Source organism: Castor canadensis, chromosome 7, assembly GCF_047511655.1.
Source record: "Castor canadensis chromosome 7, mCasCan1.hap1v2, whole genome shotgun sequence".
Classification (NCBI taxonomy): domain Eukaryota; kingdom Metazoa; phylum Chordata; class Mammalia; order Rodentia; family Castoridae; genus Castor; species Castor canadensis.
In genome coordinates, this window is record NC_133392.1 from 124,641,090 (window position 1) to 124,658,996 (window position 17,907).

The following is a 17,907-nucleotide window of genomic DNA, read 5'->3' on the forward strand; positions in this document are numbered from 1 at the left end:
GTCAGCAGTGAAGAAAGCAAAGTGTCAGAAAAGATGGATAGATATTATTGCTGGCTGCAGAAATGATGGGGCAATAACATAAATGCAAGAAACCCCAAAGATTGGCAGAGATATACATTCCTCAGGAAGGGTGGAGCATACTTACTTTCCATGCTGATTAATTCCTACTTAACAGGGACATCGCAGAGAGAATAATGAAAAGTTGAATCATTCAAATTGGAGACAGAGATGAACTGACATAGCCCCGTCCTTAAGTGAGGACCTAATGAGAGAGAAAAACAAGAAAATAGACAATTAAGACAGAGCATGATATAAAAAACGGGTTTTACAAGATCTGTTGGAAAAACAAAGTATGAAAAATTCATTCTTCTCTGAGGAAGGAGTTAAGTTTGGGAGTTGATATACAAAGAAAACTTCTTGAAGGTCTTGAGAAATGAAGAGGGATCTCTCCAGGGTATAGCATAACCAAAAACATGGGGGTTTGAAAGGATGTTGTGGATTGGAGGATTAGTTCAGTTGAGTAAATGTTTACTGAGGGCTGCTATGTGCCATGGATTGATGTAGCTTAAATAAATAGTAGATGTTCCAGACCCGTAAGATGCTTCTAGTCTTATAAGGAAGATTCATGCATACACAGAAAATTGCAGTGTGGGAATGTAGTTTAAAAAGTGGTCCCTTTTAAATTCTGACTCTGTCCTTCAAGCCCACAGTGTCCTGGCTTCAGGGGTTCCTGGGGAGCTCTTTCTACCAGAAGAGGGAACCCACAAGCACAGCCCTTGTTTGCATTTGCTTTGAGTACTGATAATATTTCAGCCTCTTTTACTCAAAGTGGAGTTGTGAAATTTGAGGTCAGAGACAGACAGTAAGCTATACAAACCACACAGAGAAGCCAGAACACATGCCCAGTTGTGTCTAACTCCTGCTAAGTTTTCTTCCCATTTTTCTCTGCTGGACCCTAGACAGAGTCACCATTTGCTAATAGCTCTTATTAGGAATTAGACTTTTCAGATAAATTAGCTCTTCCCTGGTGGTCTAGTGGTTAGGATTCGGCGCTCTCAGATAAATAGACCTCCTTCACCAACAGTGATCGTCATAAAATTAAGCTTATGCAACAAGAAGAACACAATGAATTCTTCCCTCATGCATGAGAAAAATGCCAAACTGCACAGGTTGGCCTTGGCAAAGGCAGCTTAAGCCAATTTTCCCAGTGTTCTGGTTTTATGTTGGGGAGGAGAGACAGTCTGGCTCCAGCATTCCTTCTAGCTGGCATGTGTGAGTGCATGTTTCATTTCAGTGTGAGACTTTGTGCTCACTATGTAGACCAGTGACATCTTGGAGTTGCGTTGTTTGCTTGAAGTCAACTGAAATGAGTTATGAACTGGTAGGAGAATAGAAATATGTGATTGAGAAGGTCTTTAAAAGGTATAGACCTACTTTTAGCACCATAATAAGTCATAGAAACAACAGGTAGAGAGATCCTAAAGAGGTTTTGACTGGGGCAGATCAAAGTGAAATGGAAGAAGAGGGTGACTCTGAGGATAGTAAATTTGAGGCCAGGTTCCATAAGAAAAAGACAAAGGAACTGGGAATATTTAGCATGGTGAAACAGACACAAATATTCAGAGCTCCAAGCTATGATCATGGGCTAAGAAACAGTGATGCCATACTTCATCCTACTCAAAGGAGAGCTGTCTGACCAATAAGAAGTACTGAGTTCCTGTCAAGAAAAGGAGTATGGCTGGGCACAGTAGCTCATGCTTATAATCCCAGCTACTTGGAAGATAGAAATCAGGAGAATCACAATTCAAGGCCAACCTGGGGAAAAAGCTAGTGAGACCCCCCTCTCAATCAATAAAGTAAGTGTGGTAGTTGTGAGCCTGTCATCCCAGCTATGAGGAAGAAGGATTGTAGTCCCAGGCCAACCAGGTAAAATACTAAGACCCTATCTGAAAAATAACCTTCAGCATGGCTGAAATGGCAGAGCACTTGCTTAGCAAATGTGATGCCCTGAGTTCAAACCCCAGTACAGAAAGGGGAAAAATAAAAAGGAGTGAAACAAGCAGTTCTCAGAACTGGTAGGGATGTTGTAGAGGGTATTTCTGCTCTGTCGGCAGATCAAAGTCAATGATTTCTGAGCTCTAGATATCCATAATTCTATGAACAGGGAAGAGGTAGCATATATATAAACTAAAGATCAGATATTCTGTAGCAACAATAATACTAAATAGGTCTTTTTTATTGAGAACCTACTAAGTACCAAGCATTATGCCAAATGATTTATATGCATTGTCATATTTTGCACTTTAAAACCAGGATTAGAGCTGACTGAATTTTAATTGTGATCCTACCATTTAATGAAGATTTTGTCTTGGGTAAATTATTTCTCCTCTCTGAATCTCATGTTCTCCCTTTGTACAATATTCACCCTGTAGAATTTCTAAGAGTATGAAAAGAAATAATACATCAAGGTACACAGTAATGTGCTTGGCATTTGGTTGGTACTCAAAAAATGTTTCGTCCTTCCTGCTTTTGCTTAAGCTGGATTTCAGGAAACCATTCTTGGAAAGAGGCAAGATAAAAAGGGTGAGGTGAAATATGGCAAGACATGCACCAGGTGAAATGCCAGGTGATCAGAAGCTCCTGCAATTTAAAGTCTAGATCAATGGTTCTCAAAATGGAGTTTCTTTGGATCCTTTAAAGAAAATTTTAAAAATATTTGTTTCAGAACTTTTTATTGGAAGCCAAGTTTAAAAAACAGAAAGAGATCAGCAAGCAGACTGTTGCTTAAGGAATCCTAATTGGAGTCTTCCAGGGAGCTGCTCCCTATGGTCCCAACAGGACCTCCTATACCCACTACTCTACATTCAGTTTTCATGATATCCAGGCCAGGACAGAACTTCTCAGTAGGTATTCTGTGGCAAAGGACAGACCTTCTGAGATACTGATAACCTCAGCCCTTAGGTTGACCCAGGCCAATTGTCTCCAAACATGAGCTGCCTCATCCATATAACCTAGTGTGCTTGACAAGTATTATTTTGTATGAATGTACTATGGTAGAAAGGGATAAGGATTCAGCTAGAGAAGAAATGGTTGGATTATCAGTAATTGAAATTGTTATAGCATTGTTGATCAGGCTTAAGAAATAAACTAGCCCAGAAGTGTCTTAATGTGAAAGAAGTATTAAAGGTCAGAGTAACACAGGCACCCAAGGCAAAGAAGGTTGCCAGTATATCAGACACTCAACCATTGCAACCAGTGTGAACAATGAGACCTAAGGTTTTCTAGTACAGAATAAGTCCCTAGCTAGAAGACTGGAAAGGGACTTTCTTTGTGGCCCTTCATAAGCCACATTTCTCCCTGGACCTCATTTTCTATAAGTATAGTATGGGTTTGACTGGAAGTCCTCTAAAGCTGTCTCAACTGTTACAATCTATGCTTCCAAGGACAAGCAAAATGGCTGTCCATTCCACTTTGTGTCTAGAATGCAAGACCCCCCTGCAGAATTGCAAATCAGCACCATGTTCCATAAAATTTATACTACTCTGTGTATCCGTACATCATTTTGCATGTCCACCTTAACCTGCTAAGAGCAAGTTTGGCTGTGGCTCAAATCAGTGGTCTCACAGTGTGTTTTCTTTTACAGCAGCAGCGGCAGCTTGAGCTCCTGACAATAACCAGTCCCGGTGAGTAGATGTGGCTGTTCTGCTTTGGCTTTTCCTCATTTCCCAGAGTGATGCCTTGTTGCCTATCCAAGTGTAATTCATCCATTCCTCCTTTGACTCCCTGAATGAACAGAAGAATTTTTGTGCCATGAATGACCTTCTCTCTCCCACCCTATGCCCCTAGGGTGCTTTCTTTTCTCCCTTCCAGCTCCTTGCTACTTCCTCTTTACTCTGAAGGTGGCAGGGCTGATACTCTGGATGTTGTTGCATTCTCTAGGGCCAAGTTCTCCCAAAACCACTCATTGGACTCAGATATCAAGGAATATTCCTGGTCTCTTGAGAAATAAGTTTTAAAATAATGGGGAATGGAGAAGCTGTCTGGAAGGTGCAGTGGAATGGAGGATGGCTCACAAGGAAGGGTTAGGTTGTGAAAATGTTCAGGTTTAGTTGGCTTTGCTGATGGTCAAGATGACTTACCGGCATGGCTAGGGGCTCCCTAGCTACTTGGGAGGTAGAGATCAGAAGGATCATGGTTGGAGGACAGCCTGGACAAAGTTTGTGAGACCCTATCTCAACCAATAAGATGGATGCAGTAGTGTGTCCTATCTTCCCAATTACACGGGAAGCAAAAATACGATCTCTGTCCAAGCCATCCTAGGCATAAATGCAAGACCCTATTTGAAAGAAAAAATGATTTATGGGAAAGTCAAATCCCCTAACAAAGCTGTGGCCATAGGAATAAAAGATCCTTTATTTCCCCTAGGCTTGACATAGAGCCTCGTGAAAGGCTGAGCAGTTTATTTTTCTCAGAGAGGTTTAGAACCTTGAGGCAAAATTGGATAAGAGATACAATTCGCTCTGAAGATCAAGGGGATGATGGTGCTAGGAGGGTTAGTGAGCATTTGTGAGTGGGTGTGGTGGTTCATCTTCACCCATGGATGATATTCAAAATATTTAACAGCCCTGGCGACCATCTGCTGTGCTCGGCATTAACACTTTGGTTACTGAACTGTGGGGAGATGTGGTCCTGGGGGAGGAGTTCATGTGGCCAAGTGTCATATGTCAGGAGGGTGGCTCAGGTTATGACTAATTATCAATGAATGTGGATATATTTCAATAACTTAGTAACCAATATACTGAACCATGTCAGCACTGCCTTCCCCCAAGCCTGCCATGACGTTTCTAGAGTGCAGTTATGCTCACTAGGCAGTCTTCCAGCACAAAGGCTGGTTATCTGGTCTATGTAGGTAGGGTACAGGACAGTGACTGCAAAACGTAAAAGGGAGCCACCCAGTTCAGATGACCTGTCTATGTTTCCATGTGATAGAGCTCTTTGAACTTGAGACTTCAGAAGAGTAAATATGGAACTCATTTGAAAAATGTTTAATCTATCCCATAGAATAAACTGTTCAACATATGTATATATAATTAACATTTATAGAAATTCCATATTATGAACTGACATAACTAGAGTGGCTCATTCATGTGACCTACTAGTTTGTTCTCACTGAAATTCTCGTGAGGATTATCTGTCCTGTGTTGTTTAGTTGTTCTATGTAATCATGCCATTTTATGTTACATATGCTTCTAAAACCCAGTCTCATCTGTTCACACCCTGGTGTGATGCCTAAATATGAATTGGAAAGGGTTCTCGATCTGTTGTCATTTGTTTTAGAAGGACATTTTTAGACCATTTCTTTTGTGCTAGCTTTCTCTGCTCCTAATTGCCAGTTCACAAATTCAAGCAGAGTAGTTGTGAATCCCAGTGTACTCCTTTTAGACAGCTATGGGATTGCAAAATTCTCAGCACTGCTAGTGTTTGAGTGGTTTATAATTATCCCTCCTTCAGGGTCAGCGCTTCCCAAAAGGTCTGTGCGGCACACTGGTATACTGCAAATGGACTACACTTCTGGGCTATTGTGAGATAAGACCTGGGGCAGCAGGACCCTCCTCACCCAAGGTGATCACCTCTACTCGAGTCTGCAGACCAATATTATCCGTGTGTTCATGACTTGGCAGGTTAGGACGCACCATTAGACCTTGCATTATCCCAATGACTCTTTTCTATGTCTAAAGCACTTTCATTAACTCTCTCTCACTATCAAACTCACTCCAATTCTTCACCTCAACAGAAGCTGCGGCAGCTAACAGCAGACTTGCTACCTCTCTGGAACAGCCAGTGGGAGGCACTGACTTATCTAAACTCCTCACCAGGCTATCCTCAATAGAGTACTGTGGTCTGGTGCTGCCATTTCAAGCCTTCTAAAATGTTGATTGGGAATTTGGAAGCCTTAAAAATCTGCATGGTATTTTCTTTCAAAATTGTATTTTATTGTGAATAGTTTCAAATACACAGAAAAGAATAGAGATATAGTTATCAGCCATTTACCATCCCTTCCACATACCTTGGCTTTATCATATCAGCATCGTGCTCTCTATGCCAGAGACCTGTGTTCCAAAAAATTATTGAGACTTTTCTGTACTCCTCCTTGATTACATCTCTCTCCACTTTACAGGTAACCACTATTCAGTATTTCTCTATATCTATGTATTTTAAAATGTAACTTATCATTTTATAAATTCCTATAAATGGTATCACATTAGAAAAAGTCATATTCTGTGACTTTTTTCCATACTCATTATTATATCATAGAAATTCATTTGTTTGATACAAATGGCTCTGGTGCATTCATTTTAATTGCTGTATGGTATGTCATAAATGTTTGGATTCTAACTTATCCATTTTATTGATCATAATTTATATTATTTATAACTGTTTTCAATTGCAAAGAATTCTACTAGAGCATTTTTGTTCATGTCCCCTTATGCTAAAAGTTTGAAAATTTCTCTATGGCATAAAAACTGGGATTGTATTGCTGATTACATATATCTTCTAATTTACTGCATAAGTTTATCTCTAAAGCAGTTGAGCACATTTACTCTTCTAACAGCAAAGTGTAAGTTTCCCTTTCCCTGCATCCTCAGCACTTAGAATGTCAGACCTATGAGTTTTGCCAGTCAGTTACGTGAAATGTTACCCCATGCTTATTATAATATGCTTCCCTACTTACAGGTGGGGTTGAGTATCTTCTTTTATGTTTACTGACCCTTCTATGAATTGACTTTTCATATCCTTTGTGAATATTCTACTGAGTTGTTTCTTTTTTATTGTTTCATAGTACCTTATTCTGAGTATAGCCCTTATATTCACTGCAAATATCTTTTTGCAGAGTGTGGCTTGTACTTTTTAAATTTTTTTAATTTTTCAATTTTTATGTCACATTTGGTTCTTTGCCTCATTTAGGACTGATCTTTGCGTATGAGGAGGTCTAATTACTTTTTAAATTTACATATGGATTACCCATTGTCTAAGCACCATACAACTAGTACATCCTTTTTGCCAACTGTAAACAATTACATTTCTGTATGCATCTTTTCCTACACACGGAATCTGTTACTGAGCTTTCTCTATTGACCTGTCTTACTCTTTGTTGACTTCACACTGTCTTAGTTATAATAAATCTCAATTTTAGTATCATCTTTATAATTGATAGCAATATATATAGTTCCCTTTTTCCCTTTTAAGCTCATCTTTTGAAGGCTATATATATAATTATATATTTTAATTGTGTTTATTAAATATAATCTAATATATTGTGACTACTGAATTTAATATATTCATACTTACAATAACTAATATATTAAAATATATTTGTATCACCACTTTTATGTTTTCTGTTTATCATTCCTTTATTCTTTTTTGTCCCACCTTTTTTGTGGATTTGTTAGGTTTTATATATTGCCTGCTTTATTTTACTCCCTCTGCAGATTTTGATGCTATAGATTTTATTTCTAACCCTAACTGATAACCACTTAGGTATATAATTACCTGTACCTTTTCTTACAAAGTCTATATTTATGCAGAATTTTTTCTGTCTTTGCAACCCAAAGACAGCCTGACTGTGCTTTTCCCACATACTAAAACATTCTCCTGTCACCTACCTGATTATCCTTGATTAGACTTTTAAGTTCGACTTTGTGTAAAAGAAAAACAAATTGTTATTATTATTTAGCTATTGACCTTTCCTACACAACTTATGAATTTTTGTGTTCTCTTATTTATTGTATCTCAAGCCTTTCATATGTTACCTTACTAAAGTACATCCTTTAATAGCTATTTGAGTGAGAGAGCTTGGATAATGCTTTTAATCTGTATGTGTCCTTATTTTGTTATCTGTCTAAAGTCATGATGTACTTAGGTATAAATTCTCATTTTGGGACTTCCCTTTGCACCTTAAGGATTTTGTTCATTGTCTTCTCAAGTCATAGTAGTTACTGATGAGAAATTTGCCATTATATAATTGTTTTAGGAAGCCTATTTTTCCTTGGCTAGGTTTCAAGATTGATTTTTAATTTTAATGTTCTGCCTTTTCATTTTCATGTGTTCAGGTGTGAATTTATGTTAGGTATCTTTTCTGATACTCTGAGTATACTTTCTGCCTAAGAATCTATGTGTTTCTGTAGTTCTAGAAAACTATTGGCAAATTATCTCTTCAAATGTTATTTGAAAATAGCTTTTCACCTACTCCTTTGATTCTCTGCTTTAAGAATTCCTATTAGACAAATGTTGGATCCTATCAAGTGGCCTCCATGGTTCTTAATTGATTTTTTATAATTTTTATAATTTTTGTCTTATTGCACTGAGTTTCTATAAGTAACTTGCAGGCATAAATTCACTTTTGACCATGTTTAGTCTAGATTTTTTCCTGTCTTTTAAGATATTTCAATAACTATACATTTTTCATTCCCAAGACTTCTAATTCTGTTCATATCCACCTGTTCTTGTTTTATTTCTGCCTATTCTGTTTCATAATTCCTTGTTCTGGTTTTAATGTCTTCATTTGTTTCTTTGAACATCCTCAATATGCTTATTTTAAAATCTTTGTTCCATAAAATAAGTTTCATCTGGAGGGAATTCAAGTTCCAATTGTTGATTTTGCTTAGTATCATTTTTAGCATTCGATTTCTTCATGTGTTTTGAAATTTTAATTTAGAGAATCATTTTGAAAAGGAAGTTTTCTGGTTTTTTTCTCTTTCTCCACCCCCAAAACTCCCACTGTGCTCACATCTCCCTTTGTTATGGTTTTTGTAGTTTTTCTCTACCCACATCTTCAGAATAGAACCTAGTGAATATTGGGGTATAACAGATCGAAAGACAAAAAGTTCAGGATGACTTCTATTCCTTACCTCCCCAAGCCTATGGTACACAGGTGCTATCTCCCAGAAAATGAGTGCAGCAATCTTTTTTCCCAACCTCCTTTCATGACAGGGGAGGCCCATCTAAGGCCCTTACTCTATGCAGAAGCTTCTCTGTGATCTCCATCTCCTACAGAGCACTTTTACCCTCCCTTGTCCTATAGGAGGCAAATTTTCAGCTTCTACTCCCAGCTTCTACATCTAGATCACAGCAAGCCAGTATCCTCTGAACCACTTACTCTCTTTCACTTAGGAGCATTTCAGCATCATAGACATGTCTCTCATAATGGAGCCCAACTGTATATTTTCATTTCTTTCTTCTGTATATCCAATATTAGTCACTATTTCATGAGAATAAATAGGCTTATGGAAGCATGAACTTATTTTGTCATTTGACCCAGAAACTCAACGATAGTTTCCTCTTTATTATTTAGAAGGTTTATTATCCTATAACCTCCTCAATAGAAGAAAGGCAGAATAAGGAAATATTCTTTTACTCTAAGTAAAACCCTTAACAGACAGGAGAGAGAGACTTTGGCTTTGCCCATTTGTACAAATATATAGCTAATTTTAAAAAGAAATTAGGTTATATAATATAAACTTCTTATTTGAGTATAGCATGAATACCTTCTAATGTTAGTAAATATTTTCTAAGAGGAACTTTATATAGCTGAAAATCGTGCTAATTTTTAAATTTTCCCTATTGTTGCATATTAATTATCTTCAATTACTTAAGTACATATAACACTCAATGAATTAGTGTATGCATCTCTAATTCTTCCCATAGGAAAAAATACCTAGAATGAAAATTACTGAAGGAAAGGTAGACATCATTCCCTAGGCATGATACTGAAGGAACAATGACATCAAAATTGCAGAAGCTTAAAATGCAAACATTTTCTTCTCACTCTTATGTTCCTTGTGGATTGTAATCAGCTCTGCTCTACCTGATCTCTACCGTGACACTCATGCTGCCTAAGCATCCTCTATTTGGAACATTGTTCTGTATCTTAGTTTGGATTCCCTATGAAGATTTTTAGTGAAAGTGGTTTATTTGAGAGAAGATCTCAAAACATTGGTAGGGTAGTAAGGAAGGGAGACAGGAAAAGGAGGAAAGTCAATCATACATAACACCACAATGAGCATTTTTGTATAAAGATTATTGTGTATATTTCTAATTATTTCTTTAGGAAAAATTCCTAGACTGAGAATTACTGAAGAAAAGGTAGACTGAAGGTTTTTTATCAAGCAAGCAGTCACAGAGGGCAATTAGTGCTTATCCCACTGGAGAACCCTGGGAGTAAGTGTGGAGAATAAGCCCCAGGCTTATCCATTTGAAGAGTAAAGGAATAGGAGTGAGGGTAGAGGTGTTAATTCTCTGATGTTTCCAGTATGCTCAATGTATAGACATGGCAGTTTGCAGTGGTCATAGGAAGCACTCAGGGTGGATTCACAGGTATTAGCAATTGAAAGTAATTCAACATGTGCCAGAATAATAGGTGCCAAGAGACTATGTGGGATTGCAAGAAGGCAGTGACAGTGCTTGCCACCTTGGCCATCATAGCAGAAAGAAAAAGGAGAGATGAGCCATGCATCCACTCTGGAAAACTCTTAGAAGTGGTCACTTCTGTCCAAATTTCCTTGATCAAAGCAAGTCATATGGCCATTCCAAAATTCAACCAAGTAGAGATATATAATCTTCCTACCATGAATAGCACAGAATGAGGACAACTAGAATATTTAGCAATGACCAATATACTTTTTCGTACTTCTAGAAAGATTTTAATATTCTCACTACCACATTAAAAGTGCTGATCACAATTTTTTTTAAATGAAAGCTTTATGCAGTTTAATCCACATACCATAAAATACATCTTTAAAGTGCATAATTTAATGGTTTTCAGCATATTAACACAGTTATGCAATCATCACCATCATCTGTTTCCAGAACATTATATTATCATTGCCCCAAATGGAAACTCTGTCAATTGGTAATCATTTCTCATTTCTCCTTTCTCCTAATCTTGGCAACCACTAATCTACTTTCTGTCTGTATGGATTTGCCTATCTGGATATTTCATATAAATAGAATCATACCATATATGACATTTTGTGGCTAGCTTTTGTCACTTAGCATAATGTTTTCAAGGTTCACCCATATTCATTGCTGAATAATATTTCATTTTATAGGTGTACTACAGTTTACCCATTCATCTGTTAATGAGCATTTGGATTGTTTCCATTGGGGCTGTTATGAATAATCTGCTATAAACATTTGTGTATAAGTTTTTGTGTGGACATATATTTTCAGTTCTACCTAGGAATAGAATTATAGTTCATGTGTTCAACTTTAGGATAAAAGTTTTGAGAAACTCTTTTACAAAATATATGTGCCATTTTCAATTCCCCTCAACAATGTAGAACAGTTCCAATTTTTCCACATCTTCTCTTACACTTATTATCTTTTTGATAGTAGCTATCCTAGTGGAGATAAAATATTATCTCATTGTGATTTTGATTTTCATTTCTCTAACATCTAATAATGCTGAATGTATTTTCATGTGCTTATGAACAATTTGTATATCTTCTTTGGAGAAATTTCTACTTAAATTTTTTGCCTTTACCCACTTTATCTGGCTTATATTGGCCTTTTCATTCTCAAATTGTTAGTTTAATGTGTGTGTGAGTAAGTGTGTATTTTGGATGCAATTTTATCAAATTTATGATTTGCAACTATTTTCTCACATATGTGGATTGTCTTCAGTTTCTTGATACTGTCTTTTGAAACAAAAAGATTTTAATTATGATGAAGTCCAATTTATCAATTTTTTTTCTTTTATTGCTTATACATGCATATTTTTGTCATATCTAAGATACTGTTGCTAATCCAAAGCGACAAAGATGTACATCTAGGTTTTCTTCTAAAAGTTCTATAGTCTTAGCTTTTACATGTAGGTTTTTGATCCATTTTGAATTAATGTTTTGATATATGGTATGATATGAGGTAGAAGCCAGATTCATTTTTTTGCATGTGGACATCCAGTTTTCCCAGGACAATTTGTTGAAAAGACCATTATTTCCCTATTGAATTATCCTGGCACCTTTGTGAAATGGTCATAGCTGTTTGATGGTATAGACTAAAAATATGGCATTTAGGAAATATCTGTTCAGAGGCAGAGCTATGTTAGGCCCTTTATGTATATTTTAATTAATCCTTCTCACTATACTATAAGAAAGGTATCATCTTTCCTGCTTTACAGGTGGGCGATCCAAGCTGCTGTGAAATTAGATGAATTGTCCACATGAACACTTAATAAGTTATTGAGTAAGAATTCAAATCCAGGTCTATGTGATTCTAAATCCTTTGCCTCTTCCACTACTAGGTGATAAAAATATCACTTCATTATGTAATTAGCCTATGGAGTCTTCTTAGACAGAATTCCAGCTGACTCACTTTGTTAGGGATAAGGGAAACCTAGACTGTCAAGGGATATCATAGTCACATGGTCTTGTCCACTAACTAGGCTATATCCTGAAGAGACACTTAAAGATCCTAAGATATCATAGAAACCTCTAAAAACCACAGGAGCCATAGCTTGATTTGTTCCTAGTTATAAATATCCATGAAGTTCTTTACCCCCTCTTAAACTTGTAAAACAGTACTTAAGTTAAATGATGATGGGCTGAACCTACTGACCATTACATGACAACTTTGAGTTTTGTCTCCAATTCAAGTCCCTCATTCAAGTAACTCAGCCCCTTTGGAGACTAAAGGAACTAAAGAGTTCTAGCCATTCTCACCTGTTTTATGACCAGTTTAAAAACCAACATAAGACCTTTGGAGCCAGTCTGGCAGCATAATGGATATGCATGAGGAAGATGGTTCAAAAAATGCATACACATCATTAAAAACAGCTTTAAAAACATCTTTAGAGAAGAAAATAAATTACTCCTAATCCCACAGCCTTAGCACAATACAAAACCTAATTCTATTTATACATTTTCCTTTTCAGTTCTTGTCTATATGAAGAAACATATTTACATAATTGCAATCACAATAAGTTTTATATACATCTTTTTTCACTTAACATGATTTCACAAACAATCTCCATGTTGCTATGTAGCTGCATACTTACCATCTTTTTATAATCACTTTCTCTGTTAAAAAGAATTGCACATGCCCATGATACACATTTTGAGAAACACAGAAAAGTTGTGAAGATGAAAATATCAGTTATCTCTGACAGGCAACAACTATTTAATATTTTAATATATTTACTTCTTTACATTTTTCTATTCATGTATAATTTTGTTTTACATAGTTGAGAGCATATAAAATATAAAGTTTTATCCTGACTTCTCACTTAATATTACAATAGGAATGCTTTCCCATGCCAATAATGTTGGATATTTAACTTTATTCTAGTTTTTCAATATTTTAATTTCTCAACTCATGTGTATGCATATGTGTACATATTAGGTTATTGTCCTAACATAGATTCCTAGGGCTATACTAGATTCATAAGTATTTTGTGAGCATTTCAAAGGCATACTTATTTTTAAAGGCTCTAATGTCTGCCATCTTTTATAGGTAGCTTGGTTTACAAAAAAATAGCACTATTGTGACCTGCAGATATTTTGTACCACAAATTATTTGTGAAAAATCTTTTTTACTTCTTTTGCGTGCTTTTTATACTGGTTATTCTAGAAATGGAATTACTCAGTCAAAGGACATCAATGTATTTAAGACATTGTTGAGCCTCATTACCAACTCATTTTCCAGAAAAGTTGTACCAATTTATACAATCTTCATCTCTCATGCCTACAATAAAAAATATCAGCATTGAGTGTTACTTGGGATATTTATTAAATTGCAGTAATAGATAGATGATAGATGATAGATAGATAGATAGATAGATAGATAGATAGATAGATAGATAAAGGCAGGGAAAGTATGTTTGTTCTTGTGGTCCCTGGAGACAAACTGTGCATCGGGTATTTGTCTTGGGAAGTCTACATAGGATGCCATGTCCTAGGACTCAAATGAGAGGATTGATGAGAAGGGGTCAGGGATCTCATTTTGGAACATCCACATGGATGGGCTAAGCTCTGGGAAGGTGTGACGTCCAAAATCGCAATATCTGATAAACATGAGAAAGATCAGGTCAAGAAAGAGGTAGCAAGACCTTGGCCATAAGGATGAATGCAGGCCCTAGGCCTAAAGAACCTAGAATTCAAGTCACAGGGGCTATGTAAGTAGAATTCTTCAATCCCAACCTAAATTAGCTTAAGCAAAAATAGGCAATTCATTGGTTCATGTAAATGAATAATCCAAAAATAAAGCTGACGTTTTGTGCATCTTGATATAGGGCTCAACGGACAGTCTTTTTTTTGCCTTCTCTTAACTTTCTCAGTGTTGAATTCATTCCCAGGCCACATGTGTTCTCACAATGACTGTAGCATCTACAAACTTTACATTCTCCCAAATTCTAGGCCAGTAGGAAAAATCAAAGGAATCTTATTCAAAATGCCAGCAGAATATCTGTAGCTTCTCCTTTTGTGACTGAATCATTATGAACCCATCTTTTAATATCTATATCCAAGAGAGTTGGGTCATAAACAACACTCCTGGAATTGGAGGATGAATTGAGGCCGGGCATTACTTGGAAATGGCCTAAGATCATATAATATTTTCAATGACTATCCCTGTGGCCAAGCTAAGCCAACTATGTGAATTATAAGGGCTGAGAACAGAATGCACTTGAATCTGTTCTGCCATACCCTTTTTATCCAAAAGGCTAGGCATGGCAGGGGCTCCACAGCCAGAATCTCTGGGCAGTGTCAGGACTCATCATCAGGTGAAGGTAATATATTATCTTGAACCCAAGGGAGTGCCTTTCTGGCTCCTGCCAAACCTATAACAGTAGTCAAATATATTGAGAGCAGGCCCTGAGGATAGCAGACTACAGAAACTGGGTCCTATGGCTGCCAGATATGAAACAGAATGTCATTTTAGCTGGGATTCAAGAGAGTGTAGTGAAAGTTTGGGAGCCAGATAGATATTAGTTCTGCTACTTATTAACTTCATATCCTTAAGAAAGTTATTTAACTGCCTTGGGATTTAGTTTTCTATCAATTTTTGATGGTAGCACCTATTTCATAGGGGTAAAAAGAAGACTAATTGAAGTAATCATGACAATAAAGCCCCTGGCATATTATTAATATTAGCATGAAATGTCATACACATTAGATGCCAGAACAGAAGTTCTGTTGATAACACTAGGTCTTTTCAATGGAACTTAGGTGGACGATAAGAGACTATCTGGCTTTATTGGAAGGAAATTGGCTCTCACTGGTTCAAGGGCTGGAGGTCTAAATCCACAGGCTAAAGGTCTGCAATAATATAAGTCTATCCATACTTGTGGGGTATCAAGGTATATCTTCTGCAGGCCAGTATGAACTACCATGGTCTGAAGCAGTGCAGTCATAGTCACTGTAGCCCAGCCATGAAGTAGACAGACCTCATAAGAATTTGAAAGGTAAAGGAAACTATCAATTTTATAATGCAATTGAGTTGTAGTATGTAGTACATTATGTGTTTGAATCTTACCTCTTCTGTTTGTGGCTTGATTCTTGGAAAGCCTAACTTTTAGTGTCTTACTTCAATTTTACTGTCTATAAAAGCACAAGATAATAATAATACTTCTTAGAGTTTTGTGAAGACCAAATATGATGTATGCAAAGTAGCTATCATAGTAAAGTGTATGACCCACAGGAGATTAGAAATAAAGCTGTTATTGTGATTGCATTGCTACATTACAAGTAACCCTAGACCTCAGCAGTTTCAAACAACAATAAAGGCTTATTATCTTACATAGTTGTTGTAGGTTTAGAACTTGGTTGCACTTTAGCTGAATGGTTTTGGCTCAGGGTCTTTCATGAGATTGCAGTTAAGATGTCAGCCAATTCTGTAGTTATTTGAAGGATTAAGAGGGGCTGGAGGATAATCTTTCAAGATGACTCACCATATGCATGGCAAATTGGTGCTAGCTCTTGGTAAGAGACCTCAGTACCTTGCTATACAGGCTTCTCTGTAAGGCCTCTTGAGTCACAACATGGAAGCTGACATTCTTCAGAGTGACTAACTTAAGAAAGAGCAGAGTAGGAACTGAGATGTCTTTTATGGTTGAGCCTGGGAAGTCAAAGTCTATCATTTCTATAATATTCTATTAACTACATAAGCCACCCCTATTCACGGTGAGAGAAAACCATACAAAGATGTGAATACCAGGAAGTGAGAATCTTTCAGTGGACAAAGGAAACTCATTTGGCTACCAGGATGTTGATGATAATGGTGATGATGATGATAAGCATTGTCTCTTTGGTTGCTTCAGATCCACTTACCTTTCCTCATACCACCAAGGTTTTCCCCTCACTCCCCAATATATATGGATAATGACATAGCTTTTTTGAGATTGGCAAGTTTCAGAGAAAGATATTAAGAATTGTCTAGCTACTAGACCTGTAAGTTAAATGTACACATAATGTACATATGATCTATATACACACACACACATATGTAGAGAAAGAGAAAGGACATGAGTGTATCAGTTGTATCAGTGGGTCTGTCTGAGGGGATTTTAGGAAAGATAGGGATAGGGAAAGAGAATGTTAGAGAATGAAAATATTGAAACTTCCCGTCTGTATATTAATATAACACAATACTCTGTAAGCTACTGAATGATAGAGAAGCATGGTGATAGAGAAAGAATAAGTAAGAGGGGGTTAATCTGATTAAAGTACAATATATACATGTCTGAAACACCAAGGTTAAACTCCCTTGGACTATCAATATATACTTAAAAAAATTAAAGACAAGAGTATAAAACAGATCTTCTCCAGAGGTGAATACCAGTGGGGGGGGGGGGTGGGCGGGCATAAGGAAAGGGTGAAAGAGAGTGAATATTGTGGATGTATTTTGTATTTATATTTGAAAGTAGAAGAATGAAACTTGTTGAAATTGTTCTAAGAAGGAAGAGAGGGAAGGTAGGAGAACAAAGGAGGGGTGAATGTAAGATATATTATAAACACATATGTAACTATCACAATATATCCTCCTATACAACTATAATATACTGATAATGAAAAAAAGAATTGTCTAGCTACTGTCTCTTCTATGAAAAAAATAGTCAGACTTGTCCATCTGCATGTTTCTATCTTAACGTAGACCTAAAACTGTAAGAGCCTTTGCTTTTGTCATAAAAGTAAGAAATATTTTTGATTTACTACACTAAGAAAAATAAGATTCTTTCACCTAGGAAAAGAAGGTTGTTCTCCAATGTCTAGTACCCAGTTTATATCATAGTCCTTTATATACTTGGCATATGGGTAGAGGGCTGTTACTGAGTTGAGGCAAGTTACAAGCCAAATTCTTGTACTTAAAATTCCTAGAGACTAAGGACTCAGTGGCATAGAATGGTGGGCAATATCCATCCTTCATGTCGTGGTCTAAAACATCATCAAAGAAAGTAATGAGGACTTTGTTCTTGGCAAGAGTTACTGACCTGCCATTACGTTCTTACTCAGTACAATTGGAAACAAAAACAAAGATGTTCTATAACTAAAAACAAATTCTAGAATTGAATGGGCACATTGGAATCAGATAGACCAGGGTCCAGATCCCATCTCTGCCATTTACTCTTGATTTGATTTTAGATAAAACCTTAACCTCTCAGAACTTAACAGGATGAATTCTCTCAACCCTAAAATGAGGCTAATAATAATATTGACTTCATAGAATTTCTGTATTAGATGAGATTAAGTATGTATGTTGCCCATATCAGACCCTTGAAAATGCTCATGTTGTTAGGGGAAGTCCTTCTCTGAGGATAGTCACTATAGATAGACACCTGTAGTTTTTCTCAATAAGCTAATCCCAAATTATTATTTCATTCTCTGAAATACCAATAGGGTCTGTGTTTCGCATTTG

At 36.6% G+C, this 17,907-nt stretch overlaps 1 protein-coding gene and 1 long non-coding RNA gene across 5 annotated transcripts in view; one reads left to right on the plus strand and one right to left on the minus strand.

Moving 5' to 3' along the window:
* Agbl4 (AGBL carboxypeptidase 4) overlaps positions 1–17,907 on the plus strand; it is a 1,287,504-nt gene that overhangs the window by 958,328 nt on the left and 311,269 nt on the right. For 3 of the 4 annotated variants that reach the window (XM_074080185.1, XM_074080183.1, XM_074080187.1), the window contains exon 6: positions 3,644–3,683. In XM_074080185.1, coding sequence (XP_073936286.1) covers positions 3,644–3,683 — 40 coding nt within the window. The remainder of the gene's footprint in view (positions 1–3,643; positions 3,684–17,907) is intronic. The other variant, XM_074080184.1, reaches the window with a different exon arrangement.
* Positions 1–17,907, minus strand: part of LOC141424948 (uncharacterized) — a 132,205-nt gene that overhangs the window by 87,876 nt on the left and 26,422 nt on the right. Inside the window, exon 2 of the long non-coding RNA XR_012449919.1 lies at positions 146–262. This is a non-coding gene — a long non-coding RNA (uncharacterized lncRNA). The remainder of the gene's footprint in view (positions 1–145; positions 263–17,907) is intronic.